At 38.5% G+C, this 22388-nt stretch overlaps 1 protein-coding gene across 1 annotated transcript in view; it reads right to left on the bottom strand.

The window, feature by feature from the left end:
* LOC124160884 (MFS-type transporter SLC18B1-like) overlaps positions 1-22388 on the bottom strand; it is a 27727-nt gene extending 5339 nt beyond the window's left edge. The window contains exons 1-11 of the mRNA XM_046537000.1: positions 21206-22388; positions 21010-21105; positions 20859-20932; positions 18843-18990; positions 17863-17931; positions 10977-11067; positions 5800-5939; positions 5048-5241; positions 4575-4670; positions 1840-1914; positions 1380-1473 (exon numbers count right to left, since the gene is read on the bottom strand). Coding sequence (XP_046392956.1) covers positions 1380-1473; positions 1840-1914; positions 4575-4670; positions 5048-5241; positions 5800-5939; positions 10977-11067; positions 17863-17931; positions 18843-18990; positions 20859-20932; positions 21010-21105; positions 21206-21589 — 1461 coding nt within the window. The 5' untranslated portion in view covers positions 21590-22388. The remainder of the gene's footprint in view (positions 1-1379; positions 1474-1839; positions 1915-4574; positions 4671-5047; positions 5242-5799; positions 5940-10976; positions 11068-17862; positions 17932-18842; positions 18991-20858; positions 20933-21009; positions 21106-21205) is intronic.

Raw genomic sequence — 22388 nt, 5'->3', positions numbered from 1 at the left:
AATAAAATATGAGTAATCAGTTGTTTATCACTGTCATCCAATAGAATTGAAATCTCCATGCTGACTCAATGGATGCATGACCAAATTGAGGGATTTAAATGCCTACCAGCAAAGTGTGGGATGATATGATCTAATAATGAATGCACGAGTGAGGGTATAAAGATGAGGAAATACAGCCATTTAACTTTTATAACAAAGACAGTTATTCCAGATTTATTTATTTTCCCTAAAGCTCCATGACCTTGCCAACACAATTACATTCCCTGACCTTCCATGCAGTGCGGCAGTCTTAATTATTTTAAGGTACAGTCCTGGATAGAAAAAACCTAAACCACCCAAGAGCCAAAAATTTTCAAAGTCCCAAATTGACACTGATTTGGCAATCCCACTAAACCAAGCCCCACCTAAAAATAAAAACAAACACTTTGAGTATTGAGCGAGGGCCCTCTTTACTGCTGCTAAAAAAGCATTTTGAAGCCCACGGAGGAAGTCGCCTTGACCCACAATATTTATGAAGTGGTGCTCCTGGATGATGTGGTGATTTTAACTCCATGGTGAACAATGGAATGTAGTGATTTTCCCAAGGCCAAATGCCCCACTATCTAGAGAAAAATCTCTGGAATATTCTTCTTTATAGAATATTCTTCGACATCTCTAGGAACATTAAAGCTGGTTTAGCGATAGCTCACACCGCCTGTATGACAGCGCTGACGAGATTCTAACAACCCACACCCTTTCATGACTATCCCTATACTGGAGTAGTCATTGGGCTCAAACTGCGGCAGCTCCTCCTTTCCCTTTTTCCTTCCTCTCCACCCCCTTCTGAGGTAACCGGGCGAATAAGTCGTAACTTGGTCCTGGCCTTCAAGGATGTATCCTTAAAAAGTCCACCCTGGGCTCCCAAGCGATGGCCTATGCCCCCCACTTGCCCGTCCCTTCTGCGAGGGATGAAGCATATTAGTGATACATTCCAGCAATACACAATTGATTAAGGATTTGAAAATATTTAACGTGAAAAATCCAATATATATGATCTGTGGATGAAAGGATGGCTTCAGAAAACTTCATCACTCAACTTAATGAATCATTCTCACCTGTGCAGGGCCTGAAAGTTTCAGCCCGCACCCTACCATGAAATTCAGGGGTTAAAACATCTGAGGGCTTCAAAACTCTTTTTGAGTGGCAGGAAAGAGGGACCTCCCTCAGCACTTGTTGTGTTTGTTACTCGATTTAACTTGGTTCAGTGGTATTGCCAATTCGGCATCAATTCAAAACAGAAATTTTAAAAATTTCGGCTTTGAAAATTGCATACAAGCTTCCTAGATACCAACACTGTATTCACAGGATGGATGAAGAAAAAAAAATTAATGATTACTTACCAATAGAAATGTCATTGCTGCCATTATAGTTGAGCAAAGAGGAAAGCCATAGTGCTCCACAAGTACTCCACCAAATGTTGGACCAATCACCTCACTTGAAATTGGAAACAGGATCAATACTTAAGCATGTTTCACTCAGCTATACAAGAATAGATGAAGCACTTTTATAATTATTTTTAGACGTTAAAAATGAAAACTTATAGCTTTCACATGACAAAATAGGCCCCACCATGAAGAATGATGGGAAGAATTGAGCAAAAATTATTTCACTGAATTAAATATTTTTAAACCCCATTAATTACTTCAACTTCTACTTATCCGAGAAATTCTATAATTTTGAAAAAGGAAATGAATTAAATCAAACAAATAGTTTTTCATACCCAGCCTTAACAATTATTAATGTGTCCTACATATATTCTGTGTCATATTTTGACAGTAAGCAGACAAATAGTATACTTACCCCAAGGAATACATGCACGACCATATTCCTGCCACTAAGCTGTAAGTCCCTAAGTCCTCCCGACAGCCACCTTCACTGAAAAAATAGCAAGAAATATTAATAAATAAATGAGGTTATACAGGACATTAAATAATTAAGGTTGGATGAAAATGTGACATTAATATGGTCTGAAACTATCTCAAAATGGGTGAGATTGCACAAACGTAGTATTATAATTATAATCACACATTTTCATCCAACCTTAATTACAGCAGACTCCCGATTATCCGGTTGTGACTTATCCGTGTTGCAGATCATTCATGCATGAGTTCATACTCCTTCAATGTTTTTTGCAATCTTCGTAAAAAATAATAAAATTGGTCGCAAAAGCGGTAGGGAATTTGCATTTTAATGCATGGCTACACCAGGCCTATTATTTCCATTAGAATTCACATCATAAAATGGAAGTATTTTATTTACTTGCTGACAAGAAATGTTCAAAATTTACTTGGCATATGAATTTTTAGTAATTTTTGAAGATTCTTGAAAGGTCAACGAATCGTAAATGAATAAAAATGTAATCTGCTATCATTATACGTATATTTCATATCGCAAACGCGCAATTATTGCCCTTAACTCACATATGGTTGAATACGGCTCAAGGGAACTGGAGATTTCATCGCACTCAGACATCAACGCCAACGTCAATCTGGAGAGGAAGGGAATAGTAGGAGTGACGGAAATGAGGATGGGGAAGTAGAAATAGCATGAGTCATAGCCAGACACTTTGCTAGCGTAGGCAGTTTGCCTTAAGCCCTGGTTTCCTATAACCACTGCTGGGCAATGGGGTGATCACAAGCCAGTTGCCATCACAGGAATACCTGTTCCTGTTTTCCAAGCATCGCAGTGCACGATCGTGTTCGGTGATCACAGATCTGCATCCCGGGTAACTTCTCCGAGAAGCGAATACGTGGCATGGGACCAGACAGTGTTTCTGACGTTGCACAGTGCTTTTAAGCATTCGTGCAAAAATGTTTCTGAATCTGTTATCTCGCAGCCACAGATACATGGTATTAAGAAACTAGGTTTTACGCAGAGCAGAAAGAATACGAGTGAAATCACGTTATTGCCGCAAAAAAGATTGCAGACAAGAAAAGAAAGCTACCAATGATTCCAGGAAGCAATCTAAAATAACATAAAATGTGCAAAGACAATAATAGATTGATTGGTTTACGTATAGGCTGAAAATTACAAGAAATCAAAGTGAAAGTTTGTATTACTCGTGTTTTAGAATTTTTCGTGCCGCCTCTCCCCAACAATAGCCTGGATAATTAGCTACAGCTTCCGAAATGTTCCACCAATCGCAAAGATCATCACGAATTCGAAGACTACAAGGATCCTGGCTTCCCCTGACGTCAGTTTTTTTCTTTATGCCACACTACAGCTCTGCATTGACGTGTGAAAGCTGAAAAATTATCAAAATTTTCATTAAATTGTAGTAAAAAAATTGGGGGCGTCTCGTCGGTGAATTCAACGACCCCATAGAACGGCCCTGACAGAATGCATACCATCAATACACCAACATTAAAAAAATTATTTCCACCACTTCTCATTCTTAGCTCATCCAGGATGAACCTACATATTGGAACTAGCTTTTGAAAATGAGGAGGCGTCTTCTGGAACAGAAGCAAGAAATAACATTAGCTACCTCCAACCTGAGTTTTAATGTAGACATAACTCCACCACAGTGGGATACTATCGAGCAATCGATTAATGTTCTGGATGTTTTTGAAGGAGTAACATTTCTTGCAAGTGGAAGTGTAGTCACAGTTTCTTAAGTTATCCCCCTTGTGAGTAGCATTATCAATTTCCTAAAAACTAAGAAGTTTTTGCATGGTCATCAACAAGATTTTGTCAATGATTTGCTGTTTTCCATTAAAAGGAGGCATTAATTTCTGGAAAAAGAAGAATTTTGCCATTATTCTTGATCCACGATTCAAAAGCAGTGTATTTCAAGATTCAAATAATGTTGAGATGATAAAAATCAATTTGCTTTGGAGATAAAAAGTCCGTCTAAACAGTATCACCCAACAAAAACATTAAGGAATAACCTTAGGAAAAGTGCAACCGAAAATTACTTTTTTACCTTATACGCCTTTTTATTTTACATTCGTTAAGTGAAATATAAGAATAGCATTTAAAATGCTTTGTGCAATTCTAGTATTCAAGATATTCGAATATTTGAGCTATGATTTAATATTCGTATTCAATATCAGAGTTCGAGTAATCTGCCATTTGACCCATCTCTACTAGATACCCAAGAAAAACTGTTTTCATAGCAACTGCAAAGTGCATCCAAAAAATGTTTGCATTGCTACAGCTGAGTAACTAAGGAGTTGCAACCCCATGTTTATGGATGAAAAAAATGTTTAAAATTGTCTCCCCTAACACCTCCTGAAGTATTGGAGATTCCTCCTGAAACACTTTGTATGTGTAGACATGCACCCTGTATGCACATACTGTATATGGACATGGAGACGTTGGGAGGAGATGGGAGTGCTGAGTATCTAAGTGGCTCAAGTGGTGAGTGTGAAGGTTTGGAGGGAATGGTGGATCTTGGCGTATTGAGATAGGAGAAAAAAATATGCTGGAAGGTAGAGGTGGATTTAAAGGTGTTCCGAGGTGAGCAGTTTGTCTTGGCCAGCAGGCGTATCTTTAGCCACCATTAATAATTTGCAGCACTCCAAGAAACTTACATGGCATTGTCCAAAACTCCTTGAAATGTTGGCAGAAGAGTCAGGGCAACAGCAACCCCCAAAATTGACAGAGCCACCAGGTTAAGCCAAAGAGAACTAGAAATGACAAAAAAAATTAAATAATTTTTATATTGCCAATATGACCAGAGTTCAAAAAATAAAATTACCTATTTTTTCTTTTGATTGTATAGAGCTTGCTGGATGAAAAGTATGTTTTAACGAAATCCACGTGAATATGCACAAAAGAAACGGTTACAGAAACAGTTACATGTATTTCTTTCTCTCTACCGCTTCTATTCCCTTATCCTCAGCCATTTCATTGAAAAGGGTGAGAAGTTTCAAGTACATGCTTTAAATAATAATACCTCTGGAGGAATAACTCCTTTATACATTTTACAATTTTCTTTCATTTTCCACCATTTTCAAACATAAAAATAAGCTGACATAAGAATGGTTCATATGCAAAGTCTCACCTTTTTAGAAAAGGAATGATGGGTGATGGTCCAAGCAGAAGCAAACCAATGGTGGATGCTATAAGGCCCCATGCCATCATGGACCAGTGACTGCTGAGGCGATCAGCAAGCCAACCCCAAATAGGACTTGATACGGCATAAACGGCAGAAAACAGCAAGAAGATGAGCCCCACTTCCTCTGCGGACAACTGAAACTAAATGTGACAAATAACGATTTAAAGTGTGAAATGTTCACTTCTAACTCACACATCAAATTAACACCTATGTATGTGAATCATAAACACAATTGTCCTGGATAAGTACTCCCAAAGAAAAATACGGAGTGACGACTCGTAAAACCGACTGCCACTGTTCACCATTACATGACCTCCCTTATTGTTTTCTCAAATGGTCAAAGAAAATTATTGTCCACCTTTAAGAGAGACTCATTATTTCCTCCCATCATGAAGTAGAAGTTTTACAATTTTGCTTGTAACTACGTTATCTTATTTGGCATAAGGGACACTAATGATTAAGTATGTACTGAAATATTATAACTGATGGGAGGAATAGATAATGAGCAAGTAAAATTACTTCTGCAAAACAATTATGATTACCAAAAGCAAAAAATGTGACCACTATCAAAAATTTAACAATTTATACTTGAAAACTGACCATATGATATCAATATAACGTATAAATCAAAAATGCAAGTTGAAGAGCAAATAAATTAGGGATTACACATTCATGCAATTAATTGTGTTGCTTCTAACCTGACGAAGATGTGGTTCTAATGTTGGATCCAGAAATCCCCATGTGCTTGAGGCAACTACTATCACAAAACTGGTAACAATCACTGATGGAACTCTCATCATCTCAATGATTGATCCACTGCGACCCTCCATGTCCACGCCTAAAATTTGAGTTTTTTATATAAAATCTAATGAAAATAAATTACATGACCAATTGAATAAGATAAAAAGATGCCCAAAATAGGTGACTTTGAACAGAATCTACACCCTAAATTCCATAAAAAAGAAAATTTTCACCAGTGGCCTGGCTCATTTGAAATACAGTTGAGGACCTCAAATCCGGAAAACCAGAAATCCAGAACATTTGAAAATTCCTTTGCGTAGTGTTTTGACTTGCCACCTCGTGGCACCACTCTCCAAGCCTTGTTCTGGGACGAGTAGGAAGTTAGCACACACAGTGAACATAAGCTAAGAAGTTGATGCACTGAATTGTTGAGGCCTTTACTTTGTAGAATTCCATTTTATGGTTGGAAGGAAATTACTTAGCTTTTCTACAAAAACACACACTTTATTACCGACTAGTTTCGGTTACACTGTACCATTTTCAAGACTAGTGATACACATAAGAATTTGCCGGTATATATACTCTGTGGTCGGGTGATTGGAGGGGAAGGGGAGAGGGGAGAGGAAAGTGACGGGAAGGGTGAAGGTGGGAAGGGATAGGGGAAAAACCAGAGGTAGTTATTAATCTAGATAGATAGTTATAGATACTAGATATGTAGTTATATGTAACTCCCTCTGGTTTTTCCCCTATCCCTTCTCACCTTCACCCTTCCGTCACTTACCTCTCCCCTTCCCCTCCAATCACCCGACCACAGAGTATATATACCGGCAAATTCTTATGTGTATCACTAGTCTTGAAAATGGTACAGTGTAACCGAAACTAGTCGGCAATAAAGTGTGTGTTTTTGTAGAAAAGCTAAGTAATTTCCTTCCAACCATAAGCTAAGAACCTTGTCAGGGACACACAAGGATATCAAATATCAAGTACAAGAGCCTGAGCACATGTATAAATTAATTAATTTACTAAATATACTATGAAGACCAGAAATCCAGAAAAACCAGAAATCCAGAAGCCCTTCGTTCCCAAGCTTTCTGGATTTGAGGTCCTCAACTGTACATATGTATATTGAAACTTAAGACATGGTGCTCTCCCGGCATACGATGTGGATGAATATTACACAGGATTCTCACCAGGTGAACTGTTCTATCAGAGCCGACGTTTCAATGGCTAACTCTGCCATTCTGTCCTCAGGGCGTTGAGTCAAAATATGAAAATAAAATTTAAGTGCACTTGAATAAGATAAAAAGATGCCCAAAATTGAGCTGACTCAATGCCCTGAGGATGGCGGAAGAGTTAGCTATTGAAACAGCAGCTCTGATAGAACAGCTCTCCAGATGGGAATCTGGTGAAGCATTCATCCATATTGAAACTTTCTGAATTCACAAAAAAAGTTGGTGGTACATATATGATGAATTATCAACATAGGCATTATCAATAGAATTTTTAGGCAATATCCAGCCTAAAAATATTTCCCTAGAAAGGTAAATGGAAAGTACAGATAGACGTAGTACTGAAAGGGTTTGGTAAGAGGATTATCTTCTTTGCCATCAAAAATGAACATTTTTAAGCAGCTTCACCAACTTTTGCAAAATTCTGTCACCTGAGTTTGATGAAAAATATCACGAAGTCTGCTCAATAAATTTTTACATTACCAATATCAATTTAAAATTGGTTTATTTATAATTTACCTACAGCTTGGAAACTTGCCTAGTGCTAATATTACCTTCATTGCCTTCTCAGACACCAAGAATTTCACAGCATTTTTCTAGTAACCAGATAGATTCATTGCATTTATGGCTTAATAGCAATTTAACTGATTTACAGGGTGTGTCCTGAAAGTAGTGGGACTGATTTTTTCCCACACACACGGACGGTCGGACGGGAGTTTTCTGGGTTGCAGGTGGTGGAAGGGACTCTAATAAAGCGCTGCGAACGCGCGGCAGTCGGCTCTGAGCTCTTGCGGAGTGTGAATCGTATTTCTTCCAGACCTCTGTCAAGTGACCCCGTCACGGTGCGTCATGGAACATTTAGTGGAGAAGCGTTACGCAGTGAAATTCTGCATTAAACTCGAGAAAAGCGGCAAGGAGACCCATGAACTCATCAAGGCAGCTTACGGGGATAGTGCCATGAGCAGATCAGTCGCTCAACGTTTGAGTACGACCCAGAAACGAAGCGGCAAAGTGCAGAATGGCACACAGCGACATCGCCGAAACCCAAAAAAGCTCGCATGTCAAAATCGAAGCAAAAATCCATGCTAATGTGCTTCATCGATTCGAAAGGTGTCATCCACAGTGAGTTTGTGCCACCAGGGCAAACCGTTAATGCAGCTTTTTACGTGCAATAACTGGAAAGACTGCGAAAACGCATCTTCCGCGTCCGACCAGCCATCGCCGCTTCGCGGATCCTTCATCATGACAATGCGCCGGCCCACACCGCGTTCATTGTCGTTGACTACCTGGCGAAAGACGGCGTGACAACCCACCCTACAGCCCGGACCCCCCCGGACTTCTTTCTCTTCCCCAAGCTCAAGACCCCTCTGAAAGGGCGTCACCACAGGTCGGTGGAAGCTCTCCAAAAGGCCGTGACGCGTGCTGTAAAGGACATCCCGGTGTCAGCCTTCCAGGAAGCGTATGCTGCGTGGAAAACTCGCTGGCAGAGTTGTGTCGATGCCCAAGGGGGCTACTTTGAAGATTTTTGAAGCGATGCACCTATATGAGAAATACATTTTTTGTTCTCGACTCAGTCCTACTACTTTCAGGACACACCCTGTAGATACCAAAATGACCTTTGATTAAGTAGTAAGTATGGATTTTATTAATAATTTTAGCTGATTTCACTCATCAGAATAACAGTCATCAATACCGTTATAACACTGGATCATTCTCCATTTCATGGAATGAAAAAAAAAATCACCATTCCCCTTAATTTCAAATTCATCATAGTGAATTTGATGAGGATATACATATTCACAGAAATTGTTGGTAATTTGACATCTTTTAAAATTAATTTTAGGGTATATGCACTGATGCTGAAATTCCAGGCACTAACAGTTCAGGAAATAAAAAAATCAGGGCTTCAGGTGAGGGAAATTAGATTATGGACCAGGAAAATCTCCTGAGTGACAGCACAAAGGTGAAAATAGTAGTTGAATACTTCAAACACTGCTGTGTTCGAGCAGCGAGGAGGGCGCATGGTTTTGTTTGCATTCAGAAAGAGAGGAAAACTGGTGAAGATGAGGTAATTGGCACAAAATTTAGCTGACATGAAAGCCAACACGTCTAAGTTCACATCTGAGATAGCTGTGGATGTAAGGGAAATGGATGACCGGATTGCTGTAATAATGGCAAGCTAAGGATACGTTTCTTTTTTAGTGATTATTTGTGCCACTTTACTTCCAATGCTAAGAAATAATTGATGGTAAATATGTAAAACAACAGGAAAGAAGCAAAGGAAGATGAAATGAAAATTTTAATGGAATGAATGAATGTGCAAGATGATTCATATTAAAAGGTGCTCTTCCTAAAAAAAAATATTTATTTCCTGGAAGACCTTCTGAAACAGTAAAAAGAAAACAAACAAATAGGCAATAGTTCATCCAACATTGCTCAAATCAGGAACTTTTTTAAGAGCAAGGGTAATAATGGCAGCAAATGTCAGGTAATCAATTAATTAATTGAATCAATATTTAGACATGAATTTTCACATATGTGACATCATTCTAAACGAGCCAGAAAGGTTAGCAGCTTCGACAATTAACTTCAACTTATACAGTACTCAGAAAGCATCACAGACATTTAGCAAACCAATCACTGAGGTGTTAACTTCACATTGGTGCAAGATAATCAGCAAAAACTGTGACGAGGAAAAAAAGCACATAACAACGATAACAAAGTCTAGGTAAACTGTTCTTGGGATTCCCACCAGGTTGATTCTTTAAAAACGGCCAACGTTTCTAGCTCCATCTTGGTGCTCATCATCAGGGCCGAATGTAGATTTATTTCATTTCCGTTATGAAAGAATTAACCCGGTGGGAATCCTGAGAACAGTTTAACCACATAATTCGCTGGGAAAGCATCAAATCATATTTCAATAACAAAGTCTCTTTTGCAACGAATGCATTACAAGGTATCCTAACACAAATTTGAGACTGAAAATTAAACACACATTAGACATTCATGGCATTCAGTTTAAACCAGAAATGCAGTCAACCCTCAATTATCCAGTTTACAGATTACCCAAGCCCTTTTTTCCTCCCTGCACATAAAATCTCAAAGAATATTCTGAAAGCAATAATTATGAAAATCTACAAAAGTTTGATACATATATCTTAATTGCTGGCAAAAAAGATTGATATGAATAAGAAAATATCCTGAATATTCTCCAAAAAAAATTATGTAAAATGTCCTTATTCCAACCATATTCTTTATTTATGATCTTAGGTTTTCCCGGCGTATCAGTTGCAGAAAAGTTTCTCGGGTTTTCCACCGGTTGATGTCATCCATGTCTCCCGACGTTTCGATCCGCAGCTTGCTGATCATCCTCAGGGGATCTTCCGAATGCGATTCCGAATGCATTCGGAAGTCGCGGATCGAAACGTCGGGAGACATGGACGACATCAACCAGTGGAAAACCCGAGAAAATTTTCTGCTATATTCTTTATTTTCTTGTTTACAGTGTTCTTTGATTGCTCAGGTCACAGCCTTACAATCATTAGCATAGATCAGCGGTTCCCAAACTTTTTCTTTCTGCGACCCATTTTAGCCCATACGTTTTAGCCGCGACCCCCTAAAAATGGTTCTCTAAGTTTAAGTACATAGTTCACTTTATTATTCGCACATCTCGCGATCCCTTTCCGAACGGCCCGCGACCCCCAGTTTGGGAACCGCTGGCATAGATAATCAAGAATTGACAGCAGCACATATCACAATGAAAACAGAATGCCAAAAAAAATCCTTGTCTATGATGAAATTTTGCAAGACCAAAGCATATAAATGTAGGTACTCAGACCTAAAAAATATCAACCATGGCAACAAAAATGGCACAAGGACAATGAGCTGGGGGAGGAATCACTCACCATCACCACGAGGTAAAAGAAAGAAGTTCACAGGAACAATGATCATCATGAGCACTCCAAGCACATAGAATGGGAGACCAAATCCCCCTAGCTAAAATACGGAGCCATTTTCATAAAAAGAAAATTATATTAGCTAATTTTAAAGCAAGCATTGCAAAAAATTGCTGGGTAAATATGTACGTACTCCTAAACTTCATATAAGTATTCCCACGAAAACCACAAAAACTGGTACATAAAAGGTAGAATATATGTCCAAAAAGATGGCTCCACCATGAATTTGTACATCTATTATAATAAGGAATACGTTTAGAGCCAATTTTATTATCCTCGTAAGCACTATCCATAAGATGAAACAACCTTCCACTTAACCTGGTGGTGGCCGACTGTTCTGGTTAGCTTGATGTCTGAACTTAGCCAACCAGAATTTTTAACCACCTACACGAAAAGTGAAAGACTGTATCATCTTATGGTTAACATTAACCATAGATTATAAAACTGGCCCTTAGTCACTCCATTTGCAAAGCAAAATTGATAAAATAGTGTCCAATTACATCCAAATACTCTAAGGCATCACAAAAAAATTGTGATGCCTTTTATTGGGTATTTAGAATCATTGTTTTCATCATGGATACCCCAAGGTAGAACCCCCCACTCAGAAAGTGTGAAATTCACATTCGAATGGCTACATCTAGAATGAGGGTTCTACCCTCATCTCTACTGCCAACCATAGAACAACAAAACAACACTTGAATACATTTCAAAACAATTCTGACATCAATTTTTCATTAAAATTTACATTTTACAAAGTGATGATCCCAAAAAGGGAGTTAACTTAAAAGCCTGTATCAGACCATCATTATTCTGAATCCATATTCCCATATAAGAGTAACATGTACATAACTGCTGGAGAAATCTTTTGAACTAAGCCACATTTTAGATCAAAGACAATTATGCACAAACTTCAATGTGTTTTTGACTACCCAATGGACCTAAATATGCTTTAAAATAGAATTGTGTTCATTTAAAAAATAACCTTCACCAAAAGATTCTGGGGATTATATAAATTCGTGACAATATGAATTGTACTTAAGAGAGTTATTTAATGTTCCATGGAGAGACATTCACGAATTGAGGTTGCACGAAATGTATTTAGGCCGCTATACACGGCGAATGATTTCATTCGCATGATCATTCAGCATGATCATGCGCATTATCATTCACCGTGTATAACGGAACAATTCGTGAATGAACCTTCATGCGCATGATCATTCAGTGAAAATTAGAACATGCTCTATTTTGCTCTCAAGATCCTGTGAATGATCACGTGATCATTCAGCATGATCATTCGCATGATCATTCACCGTGTATAGCGGCCTTTTGACACCTCCACTGTACAAATGCTCAACAATCGCCCATCAAATCAAATCCGTTCATCTAGTAGCCCAACAATACGAATGCACTCAGCTGGCAGTATCCAGAGCATAACGCTTACCTACAATTCTCCAAGCTTTGAAGGTGAGTGTTTGTGCTCTGGCTACAGCCAGCTGAGCACATTTGTATTGTTGGGCCACTGGATGAATGGATTTGATTCGATGGGTGATTGTTGAGCAATTGTGAAGGAGGTATCGAATTATTACTTAGATTTGGGGAGATGCTTCCAACAATGATAACATTTTTTTAAGAACGACAATGGAAACTTGAGGTGTAGATGATATACATAAGTGTATTCATTGAAATTCAGGATGATAGAGAAAAAATAATTTAATAAATCAGATTCTTATTTTCATTGATTGATTATTTTAAGCTCAATCAGCACTCAAGTGTTGTAAACTTTCTGAAATTAGAAAACAGACTTCATGAAATTTCTATTACTGCACAGTGGAACCCCCCTTACAAAATAACAAAACCTCAAGCATTTTTAAGGTTAGCTTATCCTCTATCCAGACACTCCGAGGAATCAAAAAGCATTTTGAACAAATTCACTATCAAAATTCACCATCACTTCAAGCGGTTAGGTTTCAAACTTTCCCATCCAAAATTACAAAATGATAAGCAAGATGAGTAAATGGTTATTTACCCTGAATAGTTTATGGAAAAAATAACCAAATCCACTGTAGATAAAAACCTTCAATTTGATAACCCAAGCCAGGATTAGAATCAAATACAAGCAATGAACTAGAATTAAGTAGGATACTCCTTTTACCTTGATGATATTGAAGTAAAAAATAATCCCAATCACCAATTTAAAATCTCATTGCAAAATAAAATTCCAATAATTCATATTATCCCTTCCACTCCAATGAAATATTATTCATGAGCATGATGGGTTGAAGAACATGATAAACAATTGCAAGAAATGCACATCACGCATCTAGAGAAATAGGTAACTCATAAGAAAAAATACATACCACATCATATGGAGTGAAAGGGCTAACTATGTACAGTGCAACCTCGATATAACGACACCCTACGGTGCACTAATAAACACTCGCTATAGCGAATTGTCGCTATACCGGAGATGGAGCAAATAATAGCCAATATACCTGTTGCGAACAGATATACAGGAACAGGAGTGGTGCGGCGACAGATAAACATCTATCCGATAAACGTAAGCATAAATCCAGGCAAAAGGCGATGTTTTTTGCATCACTAAATTTTCTTACTCAAATAACGACTAACTATTCAAAGAATTTATAAGCACAGCACTTAATAAAAAATCATGCAAAGCATTGTTTCGTCAATCATTATATTTATCGAACGACAGTTTACCACATAAATTTGAGACTGAGCACTCCATTAACTTCATTTTTAACAGATCGCTAGCAATTACAGAGGTTAAGGAGTCTTGATGAAAGTCTTCCGGCGGTGAAACCCTCGCTATGGCGAGAGCCAACACCGAAAGGGTCTCGTAAAAACGAATTTTTTAACACGCTTATTATAGGGTCAATTGACGGTGCATCGGCTATTTCTCGTAATAGCGGGGGTGTCGCTATAGCCCGTACTCGCTTTAACGAGGTTCCACTGTATGTATCAGCTAATATTAGAGGATTATAAGTTTAAGCAGCATTTACCACTGTCAAGCTTATGGCAGTTAAAGCTTAGGCATCAAATATGATCATTGTACCATTAATGATAAGCATGATGACTAACACGGCAATATAGTATTTATTAATGGTGATGAAGAATGACGATAGGAAGATACATATATAAATATAAAATATAATAAAGACCCAAGTCAATTAAAAACCAAAAAACTCGCCAAAAAAATCTCAGTCTACCAGAATCCATGAACAGTAGAAGCTCATTATAGTGAGAGTGGCATATAGCAAGAATCATGTTATAACGAAAGATTGGCAATGTATCATCAAAAGGCTTATGATTAAAACTAGAGATGTGCGAATAGTATCCGCGAATACTCGAATACCTCGAATACTAGAAAGTATTCGATATTCGAGGTTTCGAATAGTTATGCGAAAAGTACCGCCTCGAATACCTCGAATACTTTGAATTTCGCGTCATACACTGTCGCACACACGTCGTTGGTAGTTGACTCGGAAAAATGTAGAGAACTGTAGTCATTTAGTGCTCGCAGCGCCGTGATACTCACGTTGTCGAATTACATCAAATTGGTGGATTTTAGCGGTGAAAAGAGTTCGTCGAGGGGAACCGAAAATGGTCGGGTGAAAAAATCCGAAAATCCCCAATTCCCCCCACCAGGAGAACCTCCGTACCGTGGGATAGCAACCTTAGGCATTTCCCACGATCCGCTATCCCCCTCCATTCAGCACTCGCCTCACCCCCTCTGACGCTTTCCTCTTCTCCGAAATCAAACAAAAGGTCCCAGCTCGCGCAGGGATCGCATTACGAAGACCCTCGCTTCGAAAAAAATATCGAGTTACGAGAACAATAAAAACGTGCTTCACGCCCTCCCCCCTTTTCTCACCCACTGACCTTTCTCTGGCTACCTGCTTCGAAGTTCCCCATTTCTGGAGGTCAACTGCTGCGTGAGTACCGTGGGATACTTACATTAGCGCATTTCCCAAGATGCGGTATCCCTCTCCATTCAGCACTCTCTCCCCCCTCTGAGGCTTTCCTCTTCTTCGAAATAAAAAAAAGGTCACAGCTCGCGCAGGGATCATATTACGAAGACCTTAGCTTCGAAAAAATACCAAGTTACACGAGAACAATAGAAACGTGTTTCGGGCCCTCCCTTTTCTCCCCCACTGGCCTTTTTTTTCCTACCAGCTTCGAAGTTCCCCATTTCTGTGGAGGTCAACCGCTGCATGAGTCATCTATTAGCACAAAAGGTGTCTAAGAATGACTTTCGTCAATTGATGTCACACCTTTATTGAATTGAAATATTAGTAACGTGCGCGTAATTTCAAAACGAATAAGACCAAACACGACGTATTTCTGAGTTTATTTAAGCATTTTACGCAAAGAAATAAATGTCAAAATACGACGGAGACTTAGCATTCTGGCGAAACTCGATATGAGCAGCAGAGCTTCTCAGAAGTTGATGCGGTATTTTTTTCCGAAAACATATATCAAGTTTCAATTTATGAATAGTGCTATAAATCTTTATTGTTACAGTCCCAGACAAAGGGATATTTTCTCAGAATATTTGGTTTCTCCCTGATAGCAATTCCAATTCATCTTCTTATCTCGTGAGAATTCCCAAAGATGGACTGAAAATAATTGAAGAAAATCCGGTGGAAAAGAGCTTGTATTTTGCAAAATGCCTCAGATTGTCAGCTAGCACTTGGCAGCAGGAGTGGGGGTAAAGCGATGTTAGTTGAATTAATTATATGCCAAATTGTTTCCATAAAATTAAAATATTCATTAATCAGCTAAATTCCTGTTTGAATCATTTAAAGGAAATCAAAATTACTCCCCAAAATCTTGTGTTACCTGCTGCATAGGCAACCGAGTCAAACATTCCAGCATTCATCATTTAGTATTCGAGGTATTCGAGATTCGAGGTATTCGAATATTCGAGCAATGATTTAATATTCGAATTCGATATTCGAATTCGAGAAATCTGCTATTCGACCCATCTCTAATTAAAACATAAAAAATTTATATATTAGCAAAGCCTTTAAGTCCCTGTGAGGGTATACAAAATATATCTCTTCGGAGCAACGGAATCTAATTTACTTGAAAGTAATCAAAATTATCAGCTAATTTAAAATCAACAGATTTAGGCGTTACTTGGTGGAACGATGTGATATTCATGATGAAATAAAAACACAGTACTATTCCACAACCTTATATTTTTGCAGTCAAAAATATAAGGTTGTGGAATAGTACTGTGTTTTTATTTCATCATGAATCAGCTAATTTATTTGTAGGTAATCAACATCATCCTCTATACCACTAATAGCATAAATAATTACACAAAACATAGGAGTATGATTATATTATCAGACCACTGTACATCAAAGCATCAAGTTTACAACAAATGTAACCATACTGATTAAATTTCTAAGCACAGCTCAACTGAATGGCTAAATGACCAGTCGTGGCAGTCATTATGGTGTCTAGAACATTTTAGTCAGCACAGACTTAAGCAATGAACTCCTGTGGGTGCAAGTCAGACTCCTAGGCACCACCTGGAAGCAGGGTCAAGGTGGGTTGGCTCATTGGCAATGTGCCTGAGCAGGGGGTTAGAGCTCGCCTTGAAATGTTTCTTCTCTATTACTACTGTTATTCCACTCTAAGAAATAATGCAAGATTAGCGCAACATCTGAATTATGAATAATCCAAGCATCACTGTGGTGTTGACACTTTGTCCAAGCCTCACTGCTGGTACCAAGCACGACTACTTCATAGAATTCAAATGCAGAACGTGATGGTCACAAAATGAACTCATCACTAGGATATCAACTGTTTTCCACTTTTTAATCCTTAGAGCAAAATTCTTATTTGACAATCACGAATTCATACTAAATAAATCAATGTTGTGGATAATGAAGATCCATTTCAGGAGAGAAAACTATGCCTAGACGTATTATAGCCTAGATGACTAGACATTAATGAGGCAGCCAACTTACAGGTCTACAATGTTACACAAATATTGATGATTAACAACCTCCCGTTGAATACACTGCCTGCAGTAGCACTTTTTTGTAGTTCTTCTTTGAGCTTAACTTAGGCAGAAGCAGAATGGGTGAAAGACAAGCATCTAGCCAAGCACATTACAGCAGAGAGCAGTGTTGAGGATAAAGGGCAGAGGTTCCTCAGCTTTACGCTACATTCACAAGGGACACAATGCTTGAAAGACAGACCACTGGAGGAGCATCTAGCCAATATCAGTCTGCACTTTACTTGCACCTCCACTCTTTGCTGTCATAATGTATTGTCTGTCTTTCATCTGTTCTGATCCTAAGTGAACTCAGCTAATGTCATTAATAACACTAAAAGGAACCAAGATACCATCATGGGAAAAAAATAACTTTCATAAATAGATTTCAGAAGGCATTTCAGTGCCTGAATTTCGACGTAATTCACAATCTTGATGAATTAAGATAAAATTGAGCAGCACTGACTGGGCTAGAGCAACCTGGTCACCAAAACTATATGTGAATTTAAGTGCTTGTTCCTAGGGCCACAATTAAGGGGCTTCATCCTTCACCTCATGATATAACAAGCACCCTGAATATCAAGATATTTTTAAAGCATTTAGAGCACTCATTATAATGAGCTTCTACTGTAATTTACGTTACAATCAAATTTACAATCCCCATTCACTTTTTCCACATCCTCTTTACTTCCCTTTCTCCACCAGTTATTCTAATTCAAACCATAATCTCTACACAAAATATTTAAACTCTCTAAATTATAATAACCAAGAAATCAATTCCATAAATTGGAGCATAAAACTTACCGAATATAGAAGACCACCCAATGCAGGGCCAACACTCATACCAAGGCCAACAAAAGTTTCGAGTATTCCCTGAAAATGGAAACAAAATCAGATTAAGGAACTCATGTTTACGGATAATAAAGCACTACATAACATATAGCATCAACGAACAGAAGAGAGTTAACAATTTCCATTTTTCCAGGGTGAATAATACTCGGCAGTGGCGTAAATAGGAATATGCTTGGAGGGGGGATCGGATGGCCTGAGGTGGCAACCCCTCCCCCCCAGGCAATGGGGGGGACCGGGAAAATAAAAAAAAATGACATTTCCTAAATACATTTTCCAACATTTTGCCAAGTAAAATTTAACTTAAAGCAGATGCAGTTATTATAATTTAAAACTAGACAATATCTTTAAATATTTTTTTTATTTCTCTGAGGCTTTGGGGGGTAGTTACACCACTGATACTCGGGAATTCCTCTCAGGCTCTACACCAGGTTCCTTCAGTTGTATAGGCTGACGTTTCGGAAAATGACTTGTCTTCCATTCTCAAGACGTGTTACTGTTTGATTCAGGCAGTATCACGCCTTGATAATAATAATGGAAGTCAAGTGATTTTCCGAAAATGGGGAAACGAAAAAGTGAGCACAGGATTTTATGCATGAAAAATTTTGCAATTGGGAGTCTCCAATTCTTTTAGCATTATATACATATCTGACAGCGGATAAAAAATTATGTCAATCACGACTGGATATCAACCAATAACAGTCGCCAATACTAATTGATAATGGCTGAGGATTAACAGCAGAGGACAAACCATTAGTCAAACGAAACAGATGAGACATTATCCCCTCAGGCAGACAAAATGTCATTTGGATATTTCAGGAAACTATAAAAGGTAATGAAAGCAACTAGTTAACTACATGCAAGCATGTACATCAGCAACATCTTTGGAGTAAACAATTACACAAATACAGAGGAATACAACAAAAAATTCTCACCATCACAGATCCCATGTTGTCAGGAAATATATCTGCCACAAAAGTGTAGCTTGCAGTTGAATAAGCTGCAGCACCTAGAGCTTCAGTACCTCGGACCACAAGGCAGTAGACAGTGAATATCAAATTGTCATCAATATAACCAAGGAGTCTGGAAATAGATGAAATAAGCGACTGAGAATTTAAAGCAGAAATTATGTTTACTTTTCAGAAAGATATTTATCCACCACATCAAGTCTGAAACGATTTCATACAGATTACTCAGAAAAAGACCACATTTAGAAAGCTGTTGGATCTTCAAATGAATCTTCCCACAAGTCACCCATTGGTCTAGGCAACAATAGTGACATTCCCTTATTTTCTTTTTCTTCTTTAGTACATCAGCCATGATTAAAAACTTCATAAATATAATAGTAATGGGCTTCAATTCAATGTGAAGTTTGTCACATTCAAAATGAAAAATAACTTGGCTAAAACCAACTCTTTAGTTTATAAACAGACCCGGGTTTTATTTTTGATGGTCACCTTTGTTTTAAAGTTGATGGTTGAGCAATATTAAAAAATACAGAAGTCGCACTCACAGTTCAGCATACATGAGGAAAGTTAAGTAAAGAGATTTTTTTCCCTTAATAGGCAATGGCATATTACATGAATGCCCACACAGCTTAACACTAACAAGACAGGATACTGAGTAGCCCCGGTATGTTGGCATACATAGGGCAGCAAAAGTTTACATTGCACGTCCATCATGAGGTATGTGGAAGCTTTTGAACAATATAATGGGGTCAATCCCTCTGACCTAAAATCTGAATTTATTGGAAAAATTGGAGATGAAAGATACCATATTTTCTCATGCACCATGAGCCTTTAATATCGTGACTGAAATAGTAGACTGGCACATGGATTACTGGGTTTTGTGTGCCTCATTACAGAGGCTCGCCACCTAAATACCAGTTTGTAATGACAATTAGACCCCAAAACTCTTATTCAATGTCACCTCTTTCTTCCAGTACCCATCCTATTTCCCCTACTCCATGGCTACCAATCGCCTACCTCATTTCACCTTGACCCTGCAGAAGACCCCCTGATTAGTAGGTAAGACAAGAGGAGCTATTGGCACTTTCATTTCCCCAACTTCCCTAGTTTCTCCTCCACAAATCGGTCAATTACCTGTTTCCTAGGTGTCACCTTTCCTTCCTCACTTTTAAGGGTAGAATACTGGAGAAATTCCCTTTCACGGAGACACCCAATTACCTGTGATTACTACACCCTCATCCCACTCACTGACCTCTCACGAAAGCTGTATTGGCTTGGTGCCGTAAAAAACCCATTCCACTCATGACTCAACCCAATCAACTTTCCCTCCAATAATGCACTCCTATCTGAGGGATTGTTGTCCATGATAGGATATAAAAAACCAATAGTAATTTCCACACTTTAATATACAGCTCCACATCATTGTGCCTAAACCACATGGTCGACAGTGGTGCTGTACATTTAAGTGTGAAAAATTAATGTTGTTTTATATTTTATCGTGGATATATCCCATTTCCACCACATCAAGTCTGAAACGATTTCATACAGATTACTCAGAAAAAGACCACATTTAGAAAGCTGTTGGATCTTCAAATGAATCTTCCCACAAGTCACCCATTGGTCTAGGCAACAATAGTGACACTATGGAAATTAACCATTCACGTGGAAGTGAGCCATTACTCAGATGCAGTACTCGGACACCTATTTGACCTCCAAAGAACGTCAATACCTGGTTAAATCTATGACATCATCCGAATTTGGAAGCACAAAAGAATCCTCCTGGCCTGCTATCATCCAAGGTTTAACTATTGTCTATGAAAAATCACATCTGATGTGCACTTTGTCTGACTCAGTGTGGAACTTTATAATGCAGTGGCACAACTAGGAATATGCTTTGGGGGGAGATAAAATATTCTTGGGTTAAATAAGTTGAAGAATTGGCCTTGGGCCATGAAATTTCGGATGTACCATGCTTATACCTACCCAAAGAGAACATTGCAGAATCCAGCGACAAACATTCCCGTCATAAAAAGAAACCTTGCACCAACGTGAGGTATCTATAAGAGAATGAAACACGTTTCAGAAAGTAAATTGTAGCTCATGACTATTATTACATAATCATCACGAGTTTTACCAATTTGCCAAAGAGAGGAGAAGTTAAAAACATGACCAAAGCATAAAAACTGAAGACGAAGCCGGATACAGTGTCAGTCATTCCCTTATTTGCTGCCTGAAAAGTTTAAGCAAAGGAGTAAATCAAACGAGGGTATATGATAATTCGGCATAATCGAAGCAGTAGGATATTTGTTATGTTTTTAAAAGCAACATACCTCTTTCGGGAAAAATGGTGCCATCACTGACATGGAGCAGAAGCTGACGAAGTCCACCAGGGCAAGCGAAAATAAAGCTAAACGTTGGCGACGAGAAAAGTTTCTCAGATCGTGAGGGTTTGGTCGCTTCTGCGTTCGAAGCAGCCTTTCCCTAATTCTACGGATCTCTCTCGCTGTGTATCGTCTCTGCTGAAACGCCGACTCTGACTGACTCCTAGTGCATCTCCCAACGACTGCATCGTAGCCTGGGTCATTCCCTAAATCATGCGGATAACCGTTGACATCTAAAAGATCGGTTATAGTATGCCTATCATTTTCACCAGGCGTCAGTCTTTCAATATCACTCGTACTGGGAGAAATGTCAGTATTTTGAGAGAGAGCCATGGCTACTGAATTTAAAATAACGCAGCGATGAAATTTCGCTTAGGCACCGCCGGCTTCACAAAAACTAAAGCGACAGCAACAATGTGTACATCAAGAGTAGATAGAAGATTTAGGATTTCCACTCATGCTTCATATCTAAATCATAGGAGCATCCTGAATCCCTGCACATCGAATTATGAACTAAAGTGATTTTTAAAGTATATAGAAACAACACTTGGTGAGCACCTGTCTTCATCTTGTTGATTTACGCCGTTCCGATAAGAACCGTCACCAGGCCCGATATAACACCTCACCACAACAAAAAAAAGGTCAAAAGTAAAGAATACGAGAAATTAAATAAATTATGCTGCCTTTGCCTGAACAATACAAGCACATGCAGCTCGTAAATCCAGGCAGAATACCTCGGAGGGCATCTTCCCCACTCCCGCACCCCTCCACAACACAGTGAGGTGCGCACTGAATAATAGTTTTGTTTCAAACGAAAATTTGTTTGGTCAACGCTCGCTATTCTACTTTGATCGTTTTCAGGCACATTAGGATGCTTAAAAATTCAAATTCATTTGCTGGTACAAAAATGATCACGCTTCGGATTCTCCTTGCATAACTTCACGAAGGCCCCCACAGCCAGAGACATCCCTTATTTCAATATAATTTGCATATTTCTCTAACGGTAACTATAGACATGTAATTGCCTGTATGCGTTATTGCAATTGACGTATGTGTTTTCAAAGTTAATTAATTGTCAGAAATATTTCATGTTTATCGCTAGAAAATCTTTCTCGTGCCCTTTCAAATGTGC

This window comes from Ischnura elegans, chromosome 6 (assembly GCF_921293095.1).
Source record: "Ischnura elegans chromosome 6, ioIscEleg1.1, whole genome shotgun sequence".
NCBI lineage: Eukaryota > Metazoa > Arthropoda > Insecta > Odonata > Coenagrionidae > Ischnura > Ischnura elegans.
Note: the sequence above shows the minus strand (reverse complement) of the source record. Positions and strands in the feature narration are given on the sequence as shown.